We start from the raw sequence: 19,066 nt of genomic DNA, 5'->3' as shown, positions 1-19,066 counted from the left end.
GGGCCGCATCAAGGTCGCGCCGTTGGAAACTGCTGGCGATACTAGGGTACCCTAGCGATACTTCTCGTAGGGTCATTCGTACTACTTCGCGCGCTGGTATATGCGTTCAGACCGCTCAAACGGTGTTTATAATCGCATATGACACGTATTTATGCCTTAGGAATAGACGTCTTTCCTTTTCTTCTTCATGTTATTTTATGCCGCTCGGTGATTGTTCGTGCATTGCGGCCGCAGTGTCGGCTTTCATCCTACAATGTTATTGTACGGATCCCTTTGGAGAACATATTTTTGTTGTTCTTCAAGAAGCATGCAACTCCCGTGTGAATTTCCGCCCGTACAGTTTTCCATCAGTACCTTGCTGCTTGCATCAAACATAGCTGCCTCACCCAGCACCATGTGCTCAGATTTACAGGAAGTATTCTTACAGAAAAACTGCAGAAAAAGAATACTGCAGTGAAACATTCCATTCATGTTTACGTCTTCGTCGCGCAACAGAATGCGGAGTAATGGGTACGGGTTCAATTATTGTGGTCGAACCTCGGGCGCCGAACAGTTTTAGGTATCCATTATATATACCATATTCTACATAGAGTTTCTCACTACACAGTGAGAAACTCCATGATATTCTATTGCCCGTAAGCCGTGTGAAATTTTTTGTCCCCCCCCCCCCCAGTCCATGCTTAATAAAAAAAAGAAAAAAAAGCGGCGGCGTAGTTTAAAGGGACTTTGAAACGATTTTGACGATTTTCTACAAACGTACTGAGTCGTTAGAGTAGGTCCTTCTGATCATTAATTGACACATGTAAGTGCTCCACGTAAAGCGTGTACTTTAATATAACGTTTTAAAAATGCACGTCGCTGCCGATTGCAGCACGCTGCTCTGCGCAATTTTAAGACGCCCCGTATAGAGTTTCATATTAGTATACCTAGAGGCAAATCTGGCGCTGCGATTGTTCAACCATCAGGGGAATGATGGGAAGTACAGGCTTCGGATTGGCATTCTATTGACTAGCGAACTAGTCTACAAGTATTTTTTGGCAGTTTTGGTTTCGCTCCAAGCGCAATTGCTATAACCTGCAGTGGGACAGTGCAACGCAAAGCTCTCTGCCTTTGTACTGTTGCCCGAAGTGGTGACAGCGCGCTGGGCCAGCGACTGGGACGATGTTTGTGTCGCGGTGTGGCGTCGAAGCCCTGACGAGAAAGCGGCGGCATCGTAAACGTTGAAAGAACATGTTTTGAGCGTTTGGACCTTGGTTTGTTAAGTGGGTTAGGTTGGCACTGTAGCGTTACTTGCTTTATGAAACTTCACAATAGGAAAAAGAAGGCACTATTGATACAAGACATATACAGTTGTACTTCTAGTGGCTTGACAATCAAATTTTATTGAATTCTTCATTATGCATTGCTCGTTTATGTGCTCATTGAAATGCGTGTTTTAGGTCTTTGAGAACACAAACTTACTTGTGGTAGGAAAAGTTGCTGCTTCCTGGCTGTAGTCCAGTGTCGCAAAATGGGTACGTGCAAAGCCACGCCGTAACGCTTCGGAAGCGGTACGTCAATATAACATATGATGAAGCATACTCGTAGGAGGCCACTATAGCGTCCTAGCTAGCACTGCACTGCAGCAGATGTGCTTAAAAGTACTTGAAGACGTTCAGCAATCATGACAGCTGACGCAGTCCTTCGAAAGAGCGAGAGAGTTCGCAAGTGCCTGTCGTCTGCGAGAAAAGTCTCGCGTTTGCAGCGAGCAGGCGTCGTAGCAGATGACACTTGTAGCATTCCGCTCAAGGGCGCAACACTTTCTCATAATACAACATTTATATTTCCATAAATACTTGTTGAGTATTTTTATATAAGTACATGTACGGTTGTTATTGCTGTTGCAAAAATAAATAAATAATTATTCTCTGTGGTTAAATCAGGAACAGAAGCGCACAAGAATGCATACCCTGGTGTGTCCTGGTGCAAACCATAGTAAACCATGCTTCCATCTCAAAGTCATACAAAGTTTATGTAGCGTGTTGTACAATATGTAACATACTGCAGAAATAAAATTAGATTTTACGCGATAATATTTGAATAAAGCTTCGTTTACTGCACCGCAACCAAACGCCGCTATCTAAAGATTGAAGTCAATCCGAAGCCTGTACTTCCCATCATTCCCATGTAGGTTGATTCCCATGACGGCACGGTGCCCCTTAAGAAACTCCCATAGACGGTGGCGCCAGATTTCCCTCTAGGTATTAAAGTGAGAAACTCTATGGCAGGGGCTTTACTCCCGAGCGGAGCTGGAAAACTTAAGTAGAACGATGGGGGTTGCGGTTGAGGTAATGCAACGCTCATGAGAGCGTGAGCAGCCCCCCTAGACACTAGCGCCACATTTCCCTCTAGGGTATTTATTTAGAAACTCTACAAAGTTGGTTCTTTATTCTATGACTTTATTCTATGATTCTGCGAGGACGCGCGTGTTTCGCTTCTCCGTTTTGGATTGTTGAAGTCTCAATGCGCTTTTCTCGTATGTCACTCATATGTGTCACTTGTTAACTTACCGGAAAGCGTGAGGAGCGTAAGGGCTGAAAGCTGGAATGATTTCTGCGAAACGTTCTGACGAACGTGACAGCCCATGTAGCGCGCAGACGACGTAGTGGAGGAAAGTTTGAGACAAAACTTACCAGTTTTCAGATTTACTTTGCTGTCATGATGAAGGCACGGTTGCGCTCAGCACGGTGTTTGAAGGAAGACGTCGTGGACGCAAAGAACTCCCCAGACTCGAGCAGTAGATGTGCTACTCGTGCCAAGCCCAAATCTGCCAATGCGAGGCCGACTGAACCTCGAGTCGCGGCTAAGAGAAAACCCGAGCTGAAGCGAACGGAAGCTGAGAATCCCGCTGAAAGACAGTTGCCTGTTACGAAGGTGACACCAGCTGCCGCCTTTGACGCGCAGCAGCTGGAACCCACATCTTCAAGAACGTCTAAAAGAGCTGGTTCAGCGCCGCTTAAAATTGAATATTCGCATGGTCCACGTCATGAAACGGACAAAACATCCCCTTACTTTCCTTGGGTGCCTAAAAATTGGGAGGAGGTCTTGGGAAATGTGCGCAAAATGCGCCAGGCAATCGAAGCCCCTGTCGACACCATGGGCTGCGATAAGTGTGCCGACCAGTCAGCTCCACAAAAGGTGAGATGCGCTCGAACACTGCATAGATATATATGTCGCTGATGCCGGGCTGCTTTTGCTGTAGTATTTCTTTTTTTTAGGTACACACGCACACACACAACCTTGCTGGTGCCGCAATTGACAGAAGTAATATCGAATCATTTTGAGTATGCTGTAAAGCCTCTGAGTGCATCGGTAACAGCGGACATGTCGGAATTGCACTTTATAGTTAATTTGGCTCCAATTTATTTTACTTTTTAAAGAGCGATAATAGTGGGCCAAATCACGTTACTTCGTGAGGTGTCTCGCAACACTCGTATAATGTTGTGTTGCACCTGATACTGAAATATCCACCTACTTGCCACAGAGCGCATGTAGCTGTCATAGCCACCCTTACCTCCTGCAGTTCTTAAAACATTTATTGCAACACAGATACTGTGAGCTGAGAGTACACAAGGAGACCTGGACACGAGGAGTGCTACATTTGCCTGTCTGTCTTCTCATGTACTATATATATGTCTGGTATACCAGAAACAATATGACCTGTTGCATCTGAATATAGTGCTTGTTTTTGTAATGCCTGTGCATTTTTAGTGTTGCTAGAGCCTCAGTGAAAACATGGATGATATATCTGCTTACAAAAGCCAAATCATTGTTTGGTGCTTACCATAAATTCAAAAAAGAGCTGTCGTGAAAACTTGCCTTTCATTTATAGTTGGAACTGTCTGGCTACCTAAATGGAAATGAAAAAAACCTAGCTCTCTCTCTCATATATATATATATATATATATATATATATATATATATATATATATATGACGAACCAAGGCTCTTGATTATGCTAACATCTTCATGGCATCATTAGAAATTCCCTTAATTCCTTGAAAAGCACTTCATCAAACCAATATTTTACAGAATATTTCTTAGTGTATCTTTGTGTAGGCTGATTGTAAACAAAGCCTTTGCACTTCATTTTAATTTCAACTTCTTGCACCCATTGATTAGCCTGACACACTTTTTCCCAAGGGAGCATAGTGTATGTGCATGGAGGTTGCATTTCCACATCACAGTATAAAAAGTTGAAGTTATCACCCATAATGCCAAGCAGTGAGGTAATAGCAGGTGCAATATTAGGCACAGCAAGTCTCAAGTCTTGCACTGTTTCATGCGGTGTCGGTTCAAGTAAATACTCAAAGATGAGCTTGAGCAACCTCCTTTTGAGACGAAAAAAAAAAAAAAAAACTTTATTCATCCTTAGCTTGTGGAGGTGTCACTCCCCACTGGTGGAGAGTCGTGGCTTTTTTTTTTCTTCCTGTTTCCTGCCTTTTGCTTTTGCTTCTCCTGTGGTTTTGCTTCTCCTGCCCGTTTGTGCTACGCCTGAAGTTATTAAATATAATATCAGGCAGTGTAATATTGTGTACGTACGAGCAAAATAACTCTACCTGCATGGCTTTTTTGGTTGCGTGAGGGTATACGGATTGATTGCACTGTTTCAATGTTGAACATTGCCACATGTAATTCTTGCACAACTTTCAGAGAGCAAAAAAAAAAAGATGTTAAATATATTTCTGTTTATGGGGTAAAAGCACGCTCGTTTCCATCAATATGACACAAAATCTTCTCATTTCCACCACAATCCAAAGGCGTGTTCTTAGTAGTAGACAGGCCCTTTAATAGCCCTCGCTGGCCGTAATTAGCAACACAAAGCTAAATACCCCTTTTCTTTTTCACACTTTCTTTTCCCTGCACCTACGCAGCAAAAGTCACCATAGTGGGCTGTGCACTATTGTCTTTCTCCTACTTGTGCTTCCACTTGTCCCTCAAGTCCCCTCTTTTCAACTCGCCTTCCCTTGCATTCCTGACTTGTTGCTGTCTGTAGAACTAAAATGAAACGGGCACACGTGCCTTCCTTCCTCAAGTCTAGTGCAGCTGCTTGTGCCGAGTGCCTGGTGGTGCTTGTGACTCTTCCAACTGAATAGCTGGCATTTCAGCATTGCCCGCAGTGTAATACCATGTTGGAAGGGTACGCATTTGGGCTGGTTGGCTCATGATTACGAGCAGAAAACAGCGCTCGACGACAGGACGAAGAGAATACCACGATGACCGCGTACGTCTCATTTATAAAACCTTTCACATCCATAATAGTGGCAACGCATGTGTAAGCCTTCTCGTCCATTTCACGGCATCCTTCCTTCCAAAGGAGACAGCTTCCATATCTCACTGATTATAATTTATTGCCCCTGTGCATGCTGAATTTTTGTTCCTTTTTTGTTCTTCGCGATAGTGGTAGATTATATATATGCTGACTAAAAGAATAAAGACACTTGGTTCTTAGTCAGCGCTGTGGTCTGTGTCCTTCTCTTTGTCCTGTCGATTGGTGCTGTTTTCTGCTGGTAACCACGGTGGGGTGCGTTACCTTCCTGGCTTAGTCCAAAGCATACAACTGTGTGTGATCAATCACAACATCAGACAAATTTATATTTTTCAGAAACATAATGGTGGTGGTACTTGTCGCTATAATTGTGAAATGTAGTGCATAACGTGTCTTCTTGCGATTTTGCTTAACAATGACAGATGGTGCAACTGTTACATTGCAGTGAAATTAACATTTTATTTTTTTTGTTTTCCTGGCGTTGCTACAGACTACCTGTACTTACAATAATTTATTCTGGACAAAACAGGCAAGTAATGCACTCTGATGCACTACCAAAATACCACCTCTGTGTGAAATATGAGTGTGGGTGAACAAGCAGTTTAGCATGAAGCTGTGTATACATGCTTCTATTTATGTAACATTTGGTATGTGGACTACACTTGAGCATGTGTGACACTTTGTGACAATGATTAAAATGCATCTGGGGAGTCACAGAATTCATGAAACATTTCACATTGCAGCTTGTTCGTTACCAGCTTTTGGTTTCACTGATGTTGTCGAGCCAGACAAAAGATGAAGTGACACATGCAGCAGTGGGACGCCTCCGTGAGTTTGCCCTGACTCCGGAAAGTATGGCAGCAGCCAACGAAAAGCATATTGAACAACTCATCTACCCTGTTAGCTTCTACAAGGTGAGCACTGCCATGGCATATGTGTATTACTTTGTTGCAGGCCTCGACATTTGAAATTAAACCTCTTCTAGCTGGTTGCCGAATATTTCGTGACATACTGTTTGAGCTCTAAAACTAGAACAGATCGACACCATTTAAACAAGGGAAGACTAGGGCTGGAGACGATGTTTCGACAACGAAACAGGGCAGCAACTGTCCTCTTGGTAACGTTTATGTACACAGCTCACTCTTCCCCTAGGGTGAAGCTAGAGCATATATTGTCACGTAGTAGTGACGGTGAAGAAAGTAGCAAAACTGTGATTATAGAAACTGGCGTATTATTGGGCGAACTTGTGCCCTCAAAAGCAGGCTACACTCAAAAGAACGATAGCGGCGAACACACTCGGCGATCGTCGAAAATCTGATCAGCGGGTCAAGCGCGTCGGCTTTTATACAGCAGTCGTCGAATGTTCGAGACTAATCGCTGGGACCCGCGTGTCTTCCACAAAGTTCTACGCCATTCGCGTCACACGAGGAAATCAGATAACACAAAGTGCGGTGACAACAGACAGCGGATAGAAGCATCGATGACATTCCAGAAACTTCGATACATGCAGGCGCGTTCCGCGCTGTGCGATAACATTTGTTAAGCGGCGAAACATGGTCGCCCGATAAAGATAGGCAAGTGCACCTGTCAATATGCTATACCATTATTCTATAGTTGTCATTATTATACTACTATATAGTTGCTCTAGTCATCATATGCAACACTACGAGTAAGGAATCTTTATTGGATGGACAAAATTTAGAAGAAGCATCTGTAGCGACGATGATTACATTCATCATTAAAAATAACTTTACAGTAGTACTAGCTGAAAGAAATGATCCACAATTAACTCTAAATCAACCCTACGAGGATGCGCTTATATTGGTAAGGAGGTCGGCATTCATTATAAAATGGCCAGGATAACGGAATGATTCTATTCCAATGGTATTCCTTTTTGCACTCCATCAGTGCTAGAATAGATTAAAAGGAGCCCTTGGATTTTACTAGCCCAGCCTAAAAGACTATCCAAGCAACAGCATTTCCAAACATAAATGATCTTGACGGCATCTTGCTAGATCTCGTGACTTCATACAAGTACCTCGGCATCCACATCAGTTCTAATCTTCCTTGGCACATACATTAACTATGGTACTAACAACGCAAACCACATGCTAGGCTACTTCCAAGACAATTTTTCCAGAGAACCTTCGTCAGTAAAAGTAGATCTATATAAAACTCGTTTGCCCTAAATTAGGTTATGCAAGCGCTGTCTGGGACCCCAAAAACACTACACTTCCAGAAATGATTGAATCCATTCAGAATTGCACAGCATGTTTCATTCTATCAAACTACTCTCGGCATGCCAGTGCATCATCAATGAAAGCAACACTTGCTTTACCTGAACTATCTTTGTGCCGTAAATGCTCTCGCCTTTCGTTATTCCACAAAATCTATCATTATAATCCGATTACAAAAGGCGTTTTTTTTTCTGCTCCCGTCGACGTGTTGTTGCGCTCAAGCCGTAACCATAAAGCTGGTGTGCCATCGTGTCGAACCCACAGCGAATCTTTCATTCCAAAGACTAGCAAAGAATGGAACCACCTTCCTGCATCCATCACTGCTATCACTGACATCAACAGCTTCAAGACTGCCATTCATGAAGCCTTTTGCTATCATATTTTCTTTACTTGTTATAACTATATTTTTTCTGTATTTTACTGTGTAAATATTTGTATTTACCACTCCTTCCTGTAATGCCCTCGGGCCTTGGAAGTATGCTAAATAAATAAATAAATAAATAAATAAATAAATAAATGTTCTACAGAAATATTACACAATAATATCAAGCAATGAGTTTCTTAGTCCCCTATAATGTGATAGAAACATAGACATGTTATTGGCACATGACAGTCAACCCTTTACTCACCACTAACAAAACAGGCTGTTCCCATGCTAGGTGTAAGACCTGCAAACACCTTGGAAACAACATAATGTTAAACCACTAATGAACATGTGCATGAAATTAAGTCCAGCTTTACCTGCTCTAGCTCCAACATCATTTATGTGCTTGCATCTTCGTTCTGCTGCAAACAGTAACACATCAGTGAAACAGGACATCCAATGAGTGTTATGTTGAGGGACACTAAAGACAAATAATAAGTCGACGTGGACTGTTTAAATGCTATTCCAGAAACCTCGCAACACCTGTTTCATGCCAAGAAAATACTTAGTTTACAAGATAATTGCATCTGAAGGGTCTGACAATTCAAATCTCCCACCACCCGACCAGGGGAGTGGTGACGTTGCATACACCATCACCACCCTTTGCTTCTTAGTATAGCAACTCTATGTTTGCTGCCATCGTTGACTAAAATGGTGCCTGACAGACAGCGTTACCGAGCCAAGACAGAGCGATGGATTCGCCGCTGCAGCTGCTTTTTGGTCATGTGGCATTGACCGTTCGGGCATCTCGTGACATCACATGGAAGTTGAGTTCTCTGCTACTTGCAGTTTGTGCGAGTTTTGCGAGCCTGCAAAACCAGCGCATCGCTACGCTATCAAAGACACTACTGAAACTCGAAAGCATGGATGGCGCGGAGTTGAGCAGAAATGAAACCTTTCGACCACTCGCGTCTTTGTCAAGAAAAATTTCAATGACTTTTTTTTTCTAGAAATCAAATAGAGCTAAACAAGTAGCATTTTATTTTGCCTTATAATACAATACAAGGATGTTTCTTTGAACGAGTAGTTGAGTGCTAGCGAAAAAATTTAACCGAGGAGTGCTTTCATCCTTGTGCAAGTACTTGAATGTCTCGGGGTAGTCTCTAATCATGACCTGCATTCACCTCAATTTCTCGATTATTAAGGCTCTGTTTGCGATAATATTGATGCTTTAGAGATTCTGCACCACTAATCTATCGCTTTAGCTTGGCTTAATATTTGCCTTTATTGTCCCTTTAAATGGACAATGTAGGGTTACATACAAGAAACTTGCCAATAGCAGAAGCACCATCATCCATCCTCTTGATATTGTGTTCTGCTTGGAGCATAGGACACCATGATGAAACTTCCCAATGCTGTTGCAGAACATTTCAGCCCACAATATCGTAACTTCAAATATTATTCACTAACGCTATCGTTCAAGAGAAAAAAAAAATGTCATATCTTGTCCACGAGTTCAGCTAACTGCAACCAAGAGTCATTAATGTTTCAAAAGGAGCTCTAGAATCTACATGTTATACTATTAACAAGAATTTAGATGACAGTGCTTAACTTCTTGCAATCTTACAGCGAGCACAGCTAATGGTATACCTCCCCTCTTTTTTCCAGTTTTATGAGCCATTTTTTAAACCACTTTCTCTCCTTTCATTATTATAAATCAACCAAGAGCTTTTACTTCAGTTTTCTTACAGAAAAATAGCTGGGGTTGATAAGAAAGCAAATCTTGACGACGGCTTGCCAGACCTTACCAACCTACAACAACAGGAGTGACATTTGATGCTCAACGACATATCGCTTCTCAAAACAAAACACTGTCAGCAGTGACAGGAAAAAAAATTGGAACATGAAAAGCATAATAAATATGTTCCAGTTAACATAGGCATTTAATATGCATCGCTATATTGGCATATTAAGCATACAAGAAAAGACAAAAGCAAGAACATGAAAAAATAATTAGAAAAGGAATTCTTATCTAGCTTATGATAAGCTGTGGAGCACAGAAAAACAGTGGAAAACACGAAATCAGTATAACAAATATGTTAAACATAAAAGAGGCACTGCAATCATATCGTGTACTGCAATCATCATCAGCAGCAGCCTATATTTAAGTGAACCTTTCTTTGCTTCTTCCTTAGACTTTCCGGCCGCCGCCGCCGCCGCCGCCGCCGCCGCCGCCGCCGCCGCCGCCGCCGCCGCCGCCGCCGCCGCCGCCGCCGCCGCCGCTGCCGCTGCTGCTGCTGCTGCTGCTGTCTGGCACACCGCGTCGGGCGCTGGTTCAGCATGTGTGTACATGACAGAAGCATGGCATAGAGGAAAGGCGATGTGAGAAACTCATTTGGACCTTTGCACCACGTTGAATGTGTACAATGCCCTCTACAATGCCCTCTGGAGCTCCCTGGGCATCACCACATTAGCTTCTTTCATGACACCCCCGCAAAAGCATTGCAGAAATTGCAGCACTTGCCCTCTACTGACGTGCGAGTCCAGAGGGATGCTGGATAGAATAGGAGGGGGGAGAATAGGCAGAGGATGTGTAGAACCGACGCAGTTGTGCAAGGAGTGAATAACCAGCTTGCAACTCTTTGCTTGCAGTTCCCATACAAAGGGGAGGGGGAGAGGTCGAATAGGGAAAAAGTGATGTGCGGAGGCTAGGAAGCACTGATACTATAGATATGACAGCAGCTACGGGCAAACAAGACAAATTTAAGTTCAAGGTATGATACAGTATGTATATGCCATTTCTGAAAAATAAACACCATGCAAATTTGTCAAGAGGACAACTCATGCAGGGCCCGCAGAAGGAGAGCCACATTAAAGCACACAGTAGGATCTAGGTGACACTATGGAAGGGGTCACGCATCAAATCAACACTTCTGTGCCTGTCGTGGCAGCTTTGCAGCTATGGCATTGCTCGATGTCGTGGGTTTGAGCCCAACCGTGGCAGCTGCATTTCAATGGGGGAGAAATAAAAAACGCTTGTGCACTTAAGATTTAGGGTCACGTTAAAGAACACCACAGTGTCAGAAATAATCCGGAGTCCACCACTATGGTGTACCTCATAATCCGATTGTGGTTTTGGCATGTACAGCCCCATAATTCAAAGTTTAATACTTCTTCCACGATGCGATGTGAGGCAATGAATATGCTCAACCCTCCCAGAAGTTATGAAGTATTTATTTTATTTATTTATCAGTACTGCAGACCACTGTGTGGTCCATGCAGGAATGGCATACAAGTAATTAACAGATTCATAACAAGCAAGTAACAATCGGACAGGAAAGAAAACAACAAAGATAGAGAATGCAAGACATAGAACGCTAATTACAGTCATAATACAGACATTCTAAGTCGCGGACAAAATCATTTGAATAAAAAACTGTAGGGTAATGCATTCCAGTCCTACGCTGTTTTAGGAAAAAAGCTGTATTTTTATTAATTTGTCCTTGCGAAGATTGGGGCTAGTGTCCTGCTATGGGAATTAATAATGGGATTATTAATTAATAATGGAATAACGCAGCTAAGTGGATTGAAAACATCTCGAGGATCACCCCCCCCCCCCCCCAAGCTGTGTCACGCACTGCCTTCACTACTAATCCTTCACCTTACTCTCTCCCATGCACTTGTGCTCCTCACCCCTAAAGGGAGGGTGAGTCGTGTAGCATTTAAGGGCATGCTGTCAAAGAAAACAGCTTTCGCCTTCACTAAGACAAGTGCGCTTGTTTGCAGACAGATGGCTTCAAGTTTCTATCTTCCTGTGAAGCATTTGTTTGGATCAGAGCAAGATGCTGAAGTGATAGATGTGCAGCTACTGTCCAACAAGAGCATCTCTCTCGTAGAAAACAACGCTCTGCACACGGAGTTCTCCAGCGAGGCTGTTTGCTCCAACAAACTCAAATATGGCTGCATCCATTCAAATGCACAAATTGCACGTGCCATTTTCGCAACACTCAGCTGCTTTACGAGCCATAAGATGTGGTGGTTCAAGTTCCATGTCATAGAATGCGCTTTGACAGAACATGGATATGAAGGAGTTCTTTGCACTAAGTGCTGATTTCACTTTTTAATAGCAACCACACAAATTTTACCCCAATGCAGCGAGTAATGTAAAAATAATTTGGGCATACATACATAGGTTGTTGTAAGTTCATTTGAAATATCTTGCTTCAGGAAAGAAAAGTCGCTCGATAAGGGATTATTTTTTTCTGTCCTATAACCATTCACATCAGGTGAAAAATATCCCTGCGATTTCGGCCAAGTGGCAAGCAACAGCTGTTTGCTTTCAGTTATCTTCACAAAAGCCAGCGACCAATGTGTCATGCCATGTCTTCCCTTAACCAAAATGGCAGGTGTCTCGTTGCGAGGTTTCAGAGCAATTTGTCTATGTGATCTGTGCTGCGGGGAAAGTGTTTGTGTATTTCACAAAGATTTCGCATGCAAGTGTATTGCAAGTAAAATTGCTTTCACGATATGTGTGACTGCTAGAAAGCATGACACAACAGTCATCAAGGTACTTCACTTTCCACCCAAGCTAGTCCAGACATCATCACAGCTCTTTAAAAGCTCAATATAATCGTACATAATAGTATCACCTGGCATAACAACACACATTGGTTTCATATACTACCTGTGCCGAGGGACCCGTCTTCTAAAGCTTTATGTAAAAAGAAGAAATTTTGTTACTTTTATGCTTGCCACTGTTCACAAGATGCTGCTTCAGGCATGGAATATTTCTTGAAGCTTTTTCAGTTTTATTTTGGTGCTTCAGTGCTCACAAAATGGCAATGTGGTGGTAGACTTAGATCACTAGTGTGAGATGGAAAGAGAACTATCGAGATTGCTTCTAGGTTGCCTGGAATATTATGAAGTAAAAATTTTTGATCTAATGGGTTATTGTGAAGCACGCAGAGCAGTGCAGAAGGATGGTGACATGAACACAGTACAACAGCATGTGCCACCTAGCAGTGTGGTGCCACCTACTATCATAGGGGACACAGAAAAAGAGATCAGCGAGAAAAGAAACTGCATATTGGATTATTGGTGTAAAAGTGCTATGCATTAGACAATAAATCTGTGCCTAGGAAGCCACCAGAAGAGCGATGCTTGTAATTCAAGGAGTCACGGCGATTGCATGCTGATGCAGCTGTCACTTCATATGCTACGATGGGCGTCTACTTCAGTTGGCCCTTCCGAATGAACTGCATCTGGTGAACTATGGGCTACACGGAGCTGTTTCTGCTTGGTGCCTGGCTTACACTTTCCACTGACTGTTTCTGCTCTAACAGGAGGGCATGTGACATAGCTGTTGGAGGCAATGTCACCAGAATTTAGCTCTCCTGGTCTGCTCTTGGCAAAGACCACTGCATAGTGCATTGGTTGACGACACAGTCCCAAAGCAAGCTTGTGCAAGTTAGCTCTTGCGTGCCACAGGTAACCACAAATAAATGCCATATTGTACATGCAGGTCACACGTTGGCATAGCCACCTGAAATATTGCACACCTTGAAACTACAAATTCGCTGTAGGTTTCTTATGACAAATCAAGTCGAACTTTCACAAAGTTACCATTGTATTGTGTCAATGTTGATGCCAAATGCCATGCTGTCGGATCCAAAATACTAGGAAAGCACCTTGGTTTTCTTAAGTTTTTTTAGGAAAATTCAGCTATGTTGTGCATGGTCCTCAAAGCTGCAGAACATGTGAAACCTAGCTACACAAAGCATGATTCTGGGATGGACGGTGCCTGTGCTCTATCACCATCTGCATATTGTTCACATCAAAAAGTGAATGCTCAAGCTTGTTTCTATCTCTGCTTCGAGTAAACCTCCTTCTGAAGGGAATGCTCCCTGGATTTTCCTGGATTACAACTTTGTGTGGGGCCTGGTGAGGGAACATGTAGGGTACACAAAGCAGACACTGCCACATATCTCTACACCTTGCATTACCAGCTTCACTGCAGTAACTTTAGTAAAAGTTAGCATGTTGCTTTTGAACTTGCCAGTCGTCTTTCTGCTGCTACCTTTCTTTCTAGTTTCCATCTATGATCTTCTTTTCTCACTACTAGGGGAAAATGGAAAGAGTCGAAAGTGCACATGGTGTCTGCAAAAATTTCAGTGAGAGTGTAAGATAAATGAGTGGTGTTCCATCGTAGTTGTGTTGTCACTGGAAAAATTGCTGTCCACTTAACTGCAGCTGCAAAGGAAGCCATCCTCATCTCAAAATGGGCACTTCTGCCTGGAGCTGATATAAAATTCGTACTAGTCCAGGGATCAAACCTGGAACTGCGATATTTCCAACGCAGTCACCCTGCCACCTGCGCCCATCCTTGTAGATGACAATGCGAAGTTGGATTGATTGTTAAGCTAGAACACAGGAAGCTTGAAGCAATGTAAAGGGAGACTGAATTAGTGGCCCTCTATGGCAGCATTGTGCTACCGGGTGGATGGCAATATTTTGTGTGAAGCCACCTTGCAGATTTTTGCAGATCTCATTGGTCTCATACAGTGACATAGTCTGCTCTTTTGTAATGGCATGCCATGCAGAATAAAGCCAAGCATCTGAAGCAGACAGCTAAGGTACTACTGGAGAAGTATGATGGAGACATTCCGGACAGTGTGGAAGGCCTGTGCAGTCTGCCAGGAGTTGGGCCCAAGATGGCGTACCTGGCCATGAGCTGTGGCTGGGGCCACACTGTGGGCATTGGTGTTGATACGCATGTGCACCGCATTTCCAATAGACTTGGCTGGCTGCCTGCACCCACCAAGACACCAGAACAGACACGCAAAGCACTGGAGGCGTGGCTGCCCAGGTGAGTCCCACCTGGTGTTGCCGAGTGGGTTTGTCATCATCGTAAGGCTCTACTACTGTTTCACTTCTCATGTTACATGGACGGCAAGTGTAATGTAGGTACTAATTTTGGGGCACACTGCCCAGTGCCGACAGACAATGAGCATGTGTGATGAAAGCATACTCTTGAGTCCCAGTGGAGCAGACTTACAGCATGTTATTGTTTGAGTCTGTGAAGTGGCATCAAAATATAATGAAATACAGCAGCTCCAACCACTGCAGTTATTGATGCACAACATCAGTGAAAAAAACCTAATTTCGTCATGAATAAGGCACTCTCACCAGAAGTGAAAAATGCAGTGCATGCTTCCTTGTGTCACCATTGCACTGGACCCCTGAAATTCAGGCTCAGTGGTAAAGCTACAACAAAAACGATTTCTCAAATTTTGTGCTCTGAAAACTTTGCTGTTGTGCATTGGGCATGACCCTTCATGTTGGAACACAGATCATGTCAGTTGCTTGCATGCGCCAATAGATAAACATGTGCATTCTGCTGGATTATATAACAACTGGTTGGCGATTTAAGGGTCCGATTGAAGAGCTTCATCTGCAAGTGTAGAGTGAAAGCAAAGGTTGGCTGGTAGGCTGCAGTTTATATAAAAGAACCCTGACAGAAACAGCAAGGATTGCACCTTTTGCGGTGACAAAAAAAAAAAAAAAATAGAAGTCGCAGTTTGGCCCAAAAGGCGAAGCACTGATCGCGACACCAAATTAGTAGATAGCTGTAAAAAGTAAGGATAGTAGCTTTATCAGCTGTATAAACTTGTGAACATTCGCTTGCTAACCAAATTAACAATGATATTATGTGTAAGCGTGACTGAAAGAGGCCGTAGAAAGTAACAGACACACAGAGACAGCGCAGTGCGTGTGTGTGTTTCTTTCTACGTCCTCATTCAGTCGCGTTTACACACTCTATCATGGATTCAAATCAGCTAGCCCGCCAGCATGTTTGAACTAAGTTAACAAGCATGGTGTCACATGCGCACATGTAAACATGAACATATCTCGCTCATGAGGGCGAAAACTTGCTGTCAAAATGCTGGAGTAAGGAATCGCAATAGCAGCAGCGATCGAATTGACCTTTGTGCATCTTTTGCTTCAGCGTTAACGAAACGTTGAAAGCACAGCGCATACAAAGCTATCGGCAAAAAATGAGGCCGTGCAGCCACGCACTTTGGCGACATCGCCGTTCGCTTTGAAGATACAGCGCTCACACATCCGTGCTGTAAACAGCAGCTGCCAGAGAAGAACCCCCCTCGCTGGCAGCATGTGCGCGCACGGCCTCATCTACTCCGGCTCACCCTCGCACATCCGGCATGCGGCGATGATTTTATTGCCCTGGGACTCTATACGAAACCTCACGGAGACGGCAGCAATGCACCTGGAGTGTCCATATCCTCCTAAGACCCCTTACAATATATTGCACATATTGCACATATTGCACATATATATTGACCACACAATATATTGCACATTGCCTTCAATAATTTTTTAATTGTCACTCGGAAGTGATTACTCAAAACATTCATTGTGGATTTGAATTCCGGTGAATTTGCAACTGTATGGAGATGGTTCACTCATATAATTGTCATCCGCTTTTGAGAACTTTCACATTAAATTGATCTTGACCTCTGCATTGTCACAGACGGTTGCAAGCGACACTTAAATGTGTTTCAGATTCTTTGAGATTGCCTGAAAATCCAGGACGCAGCAGCAACATTGCAATGTACAGCACATAGGACCATTCTCACCATAAATGCAGTTTTTACCACAACAAACATGAGCAGAGGGTTACTTCTGCCACATACATGGAGATGCAACGTTTGGCATCTAACCATAGTATTTAAATTTCCAAATATGTCTTTTACGTTCGTAACATACCAGTAGACAATAAAAACCAGCTTGAAATGCAATTTTGTCCCATAGCTGCATTCAGGTCTCTGAAAGATATTGCTATCACAATAAAAACAAAACGACACAGAAAAAAGACCATGTTTTTGTGCAACGTATGCACCAGAAATTTCTGGCTACCCTTTCAGGATGCTTCGAACAGTACCACACCATTCTCATGTACCAATAAGTAGAAGAGAAAGAAATATATATCCTACACTGTGTTTTAGCACTTGGGTATATTCTCCTTGCAACGCTTAAAACTATCAAAGCAGTTCTGGACCACACTGTAAATTCAGGACCGCAAAGGGTTAAAGCCATATGCACGCAGGTGTGCCCACCGAGTTATGCTTGGGCATCTGTTCAAATTGCATAAAGGGAAAAGTATGGAAACTACTAAAGATGTGTCTCTTTCGCCCCAAGGGTGCAGCATTGACAGCAATAGTGAAGTTTTGCATCACGTTGGAACTCCCTGTTCTAACTATATGTGGGTTCGACATGCCTGCGCAATGCAGCACGCAATGCAACTAATGAGGGGGGGGTGGGGGGGCAAAGGAATAGCTGTCAATCGCTGGTGCTAGCCAGTGCCCATGAAGTATTAGATAATGCCATTCCACTGCTGGAGCCTACCATAGTTATGCACTCATGTGAGCTCTGTCTTTGGCTGTTAGTTTTTAAAATGTGGATTGTCAGAACCGGAAATGCCGCTAGGAACAGAGCAATGCTGGAATGTGTAAAGCATTACAAAAGGCTACTTGCTTGTTTCCCCGAACATTGTCACAAAATTGTAAGCACTTTCGGCAATGTGCCACCTCCTGTGGGCTTGTCACAAAATTGTAAGCACTTTCGGCAATGTGCCACCTCCTGTGGGCTGGAACTGCACATGCCAATGTTCACTTGGAGCAGTAGTACAGCTCAAGCTCATTGTAAGCAAGCAATGCATCAACACGTAGGACCTTGCATGCATGAAGGCAATGGCCGTTATGCTCCTGTGACACATTTATGTCCATTGATGCAGGGGTGGAAATTTAATTTTTTTAAGGTACATTAATGCATAGTTTATCGTAGACAGGACCACTTCACGGGATTTTCATTTGTTCTGTATAACGTAACTTGTCAGGGGTAGTGCTGTGCCAGCACCTTCAGGCATCTTGTTTGTAGAAGGCGGCACCATTGGTTTTGCACTTGACAAGGTTGTAGAGGCAAGTGTGAGTTATGTGCTGTCATAGCCATCACTCGTGCATTGCTAATTGCAGAGAGCTGTGGGATGAAGTAAACCACCTGCTGGTTGGGTTTGGCCAGACGGTGTGCAAGCCGGTGGGTCCCAAGTGTTCCACCTGTCTCAACGTGGAGCTGTGCCCTTTCGGCAAAAGGCAAGGCAAGGGCTCCAGAGAGTGAGCACTCTTCCCCAGGGCTGCTGCTGCTGGTAACAGAAGGCACGAGCACAAACGTTTGCAGCTACATTATGTTGTTCAGTGCCGCTTTTATAAAACATTTTTATTGGCAATGTCTTTCTTTTTCCCCACTGTTCCTTGTGGGTGGTCTTGATCGTCTTGTCACCAGTGTGTCTACAAGGATTGCATGCAAACATCTGTGCCTCATTATAGCTGTGAATGATCTTGTGTAAACTAAGAATTCAGAGGGGAAATATTTGCAATCATTGGATTAAGTTAAGGCAAAAGCAACACCACTCGTAGTTGTGTCACTGTTAAAAAGTTAGCTAGATAACCAGTTGATGGAACTGCATCTTGTTCCTGAATGTTAGCCCACTCTGACACTTGCTGTATTTCCGTGCATGGTAAAAAAGTGACTTAAGCGGTCAGAGAGAACTTGTCATATTGTTTGTGCAAAAAGTCCTTACTCACTGTTGCCTTCTGATACAGCAATGATTAAGCACATCTCCTTTGTTCTTTCAAGTATCCACTGATAAAAGTTCAGTGTAAGTAGATTACTCTACTAGTTTTAAATTGTTACACAACTTTTTATGGTGTAACCTTTAATAGTGTCTCTCATCTGTGCAGATATCCTGTTTTTGTTTTCGTTCATAGAGGGGTAATGCAGGATGTTTGTTTTTAGTTCAAGTAAACAACACTGAGCTTACAAAGGTATTAGTTTATAAAGGTTTTCATCATTTTTAGGGAAATGAAGACATGGACAAATGTTCCTTGAAAGCAATTTTTATTTCTAAAATAGCACAAGTTTCTTCATATTTGTTAATATTACGGCGCTCCTAGAATCTTCCTTTGGCAGATGGGCACTTTTTGGCTATACATAGTACAAGCAAACACGACAGAACCACAAGCATTTTTGTACGTTACAAATCTGATGAAACTTGTATGTGGAGCAAGAAACTGACATTATTAT

The 19,066-nt window shown here is 43.1% G+C and overlaps 2 protein-coding genes across 2 annotated transcripts in view; one reads left to right on the top strand and one right to left on the bottom strand.

Moving 5' to 3' along the window:
- The window catches only part of LOC142586006 (F-box only protein 9), a 64,262-nt gene extending 61,451 nt beyond the window's left edge, over nt 1–2,811 (bottom strand). The window contains exon 1 of the mRNA XM_075697214.1: nt 2,673–2,811. The gene's annotated coding sequence lies outside the window, so the exon portion shown is untranslated. The remainder of the gene's footprint in view (nt 1–2,672) is intronic.
- Nthl1 (Nth-like DNA glycosylase 1) lies at nt 2,698–18,209 on the top strand. The gene is made up of 4 exons (XM_075697217.1): nt 2,698–3,177; nt 6,052–6,222; nt 14,509–14,774; nt 17,959–18,209. Exons 1-4 carry the CDS (start codon nt 2,698–2,700, stop codon nt 18,098–18,100), a joined length of 1,059 nt encoding a protein of 352 aa, XP_075553332.1. The 3' UTR covers nt 18,101–18,209.
- Nucleotides 18,210–19,066: the final 857 nt, after the last annotated feature.

This window comes from Dermacentor variabilis, chromosome 6 (assembly GCF_050947875.1).
Source record: "Dermacentor variabilis isolate Ectoservices chromosome 6, ASM5094787v1, whole genome shotgun sequence".
In the NCBI taxonomy this organism is placed as follows: domain Eukaryota; kingdom Metazoa; phylum Arthropoda; class Arachnida; order Ixodida; family Ixodidae; genus Dermacentor; species Dermacentor variabilis.
The sequence above is the reverse complement of the archived record's forward strand: the minus strand, read 5'-3'. Positions and strand labels throughout refer to the sequence as shown.

Excerpts from the sequence above, each read along its gene's own strand:
- Nthl1 (XM_075697217.1), top strand. The coding sequence starts at position 2,698 with ATGATGAAGGCACGGTTGCGCTCAGCACGGTGTTTGAAGGAAGACGTC. Across the intron at positions 6,223-14,508 it reads ACCCTGTTAGCTTCTACAAG|AATAAAGCCAAGCATCTGAA; the intron begins GTGAGCACTGCC and ends CATGCCATGCAG. Across the intron at positions 14,775-17,958 it reads CTGGAGGCGTGGCTGCCCAG|AGAGCTGTGGGATGAAGTAA; the intron begins GTGAGTCCCACC and ends TGCTAATTGCAG.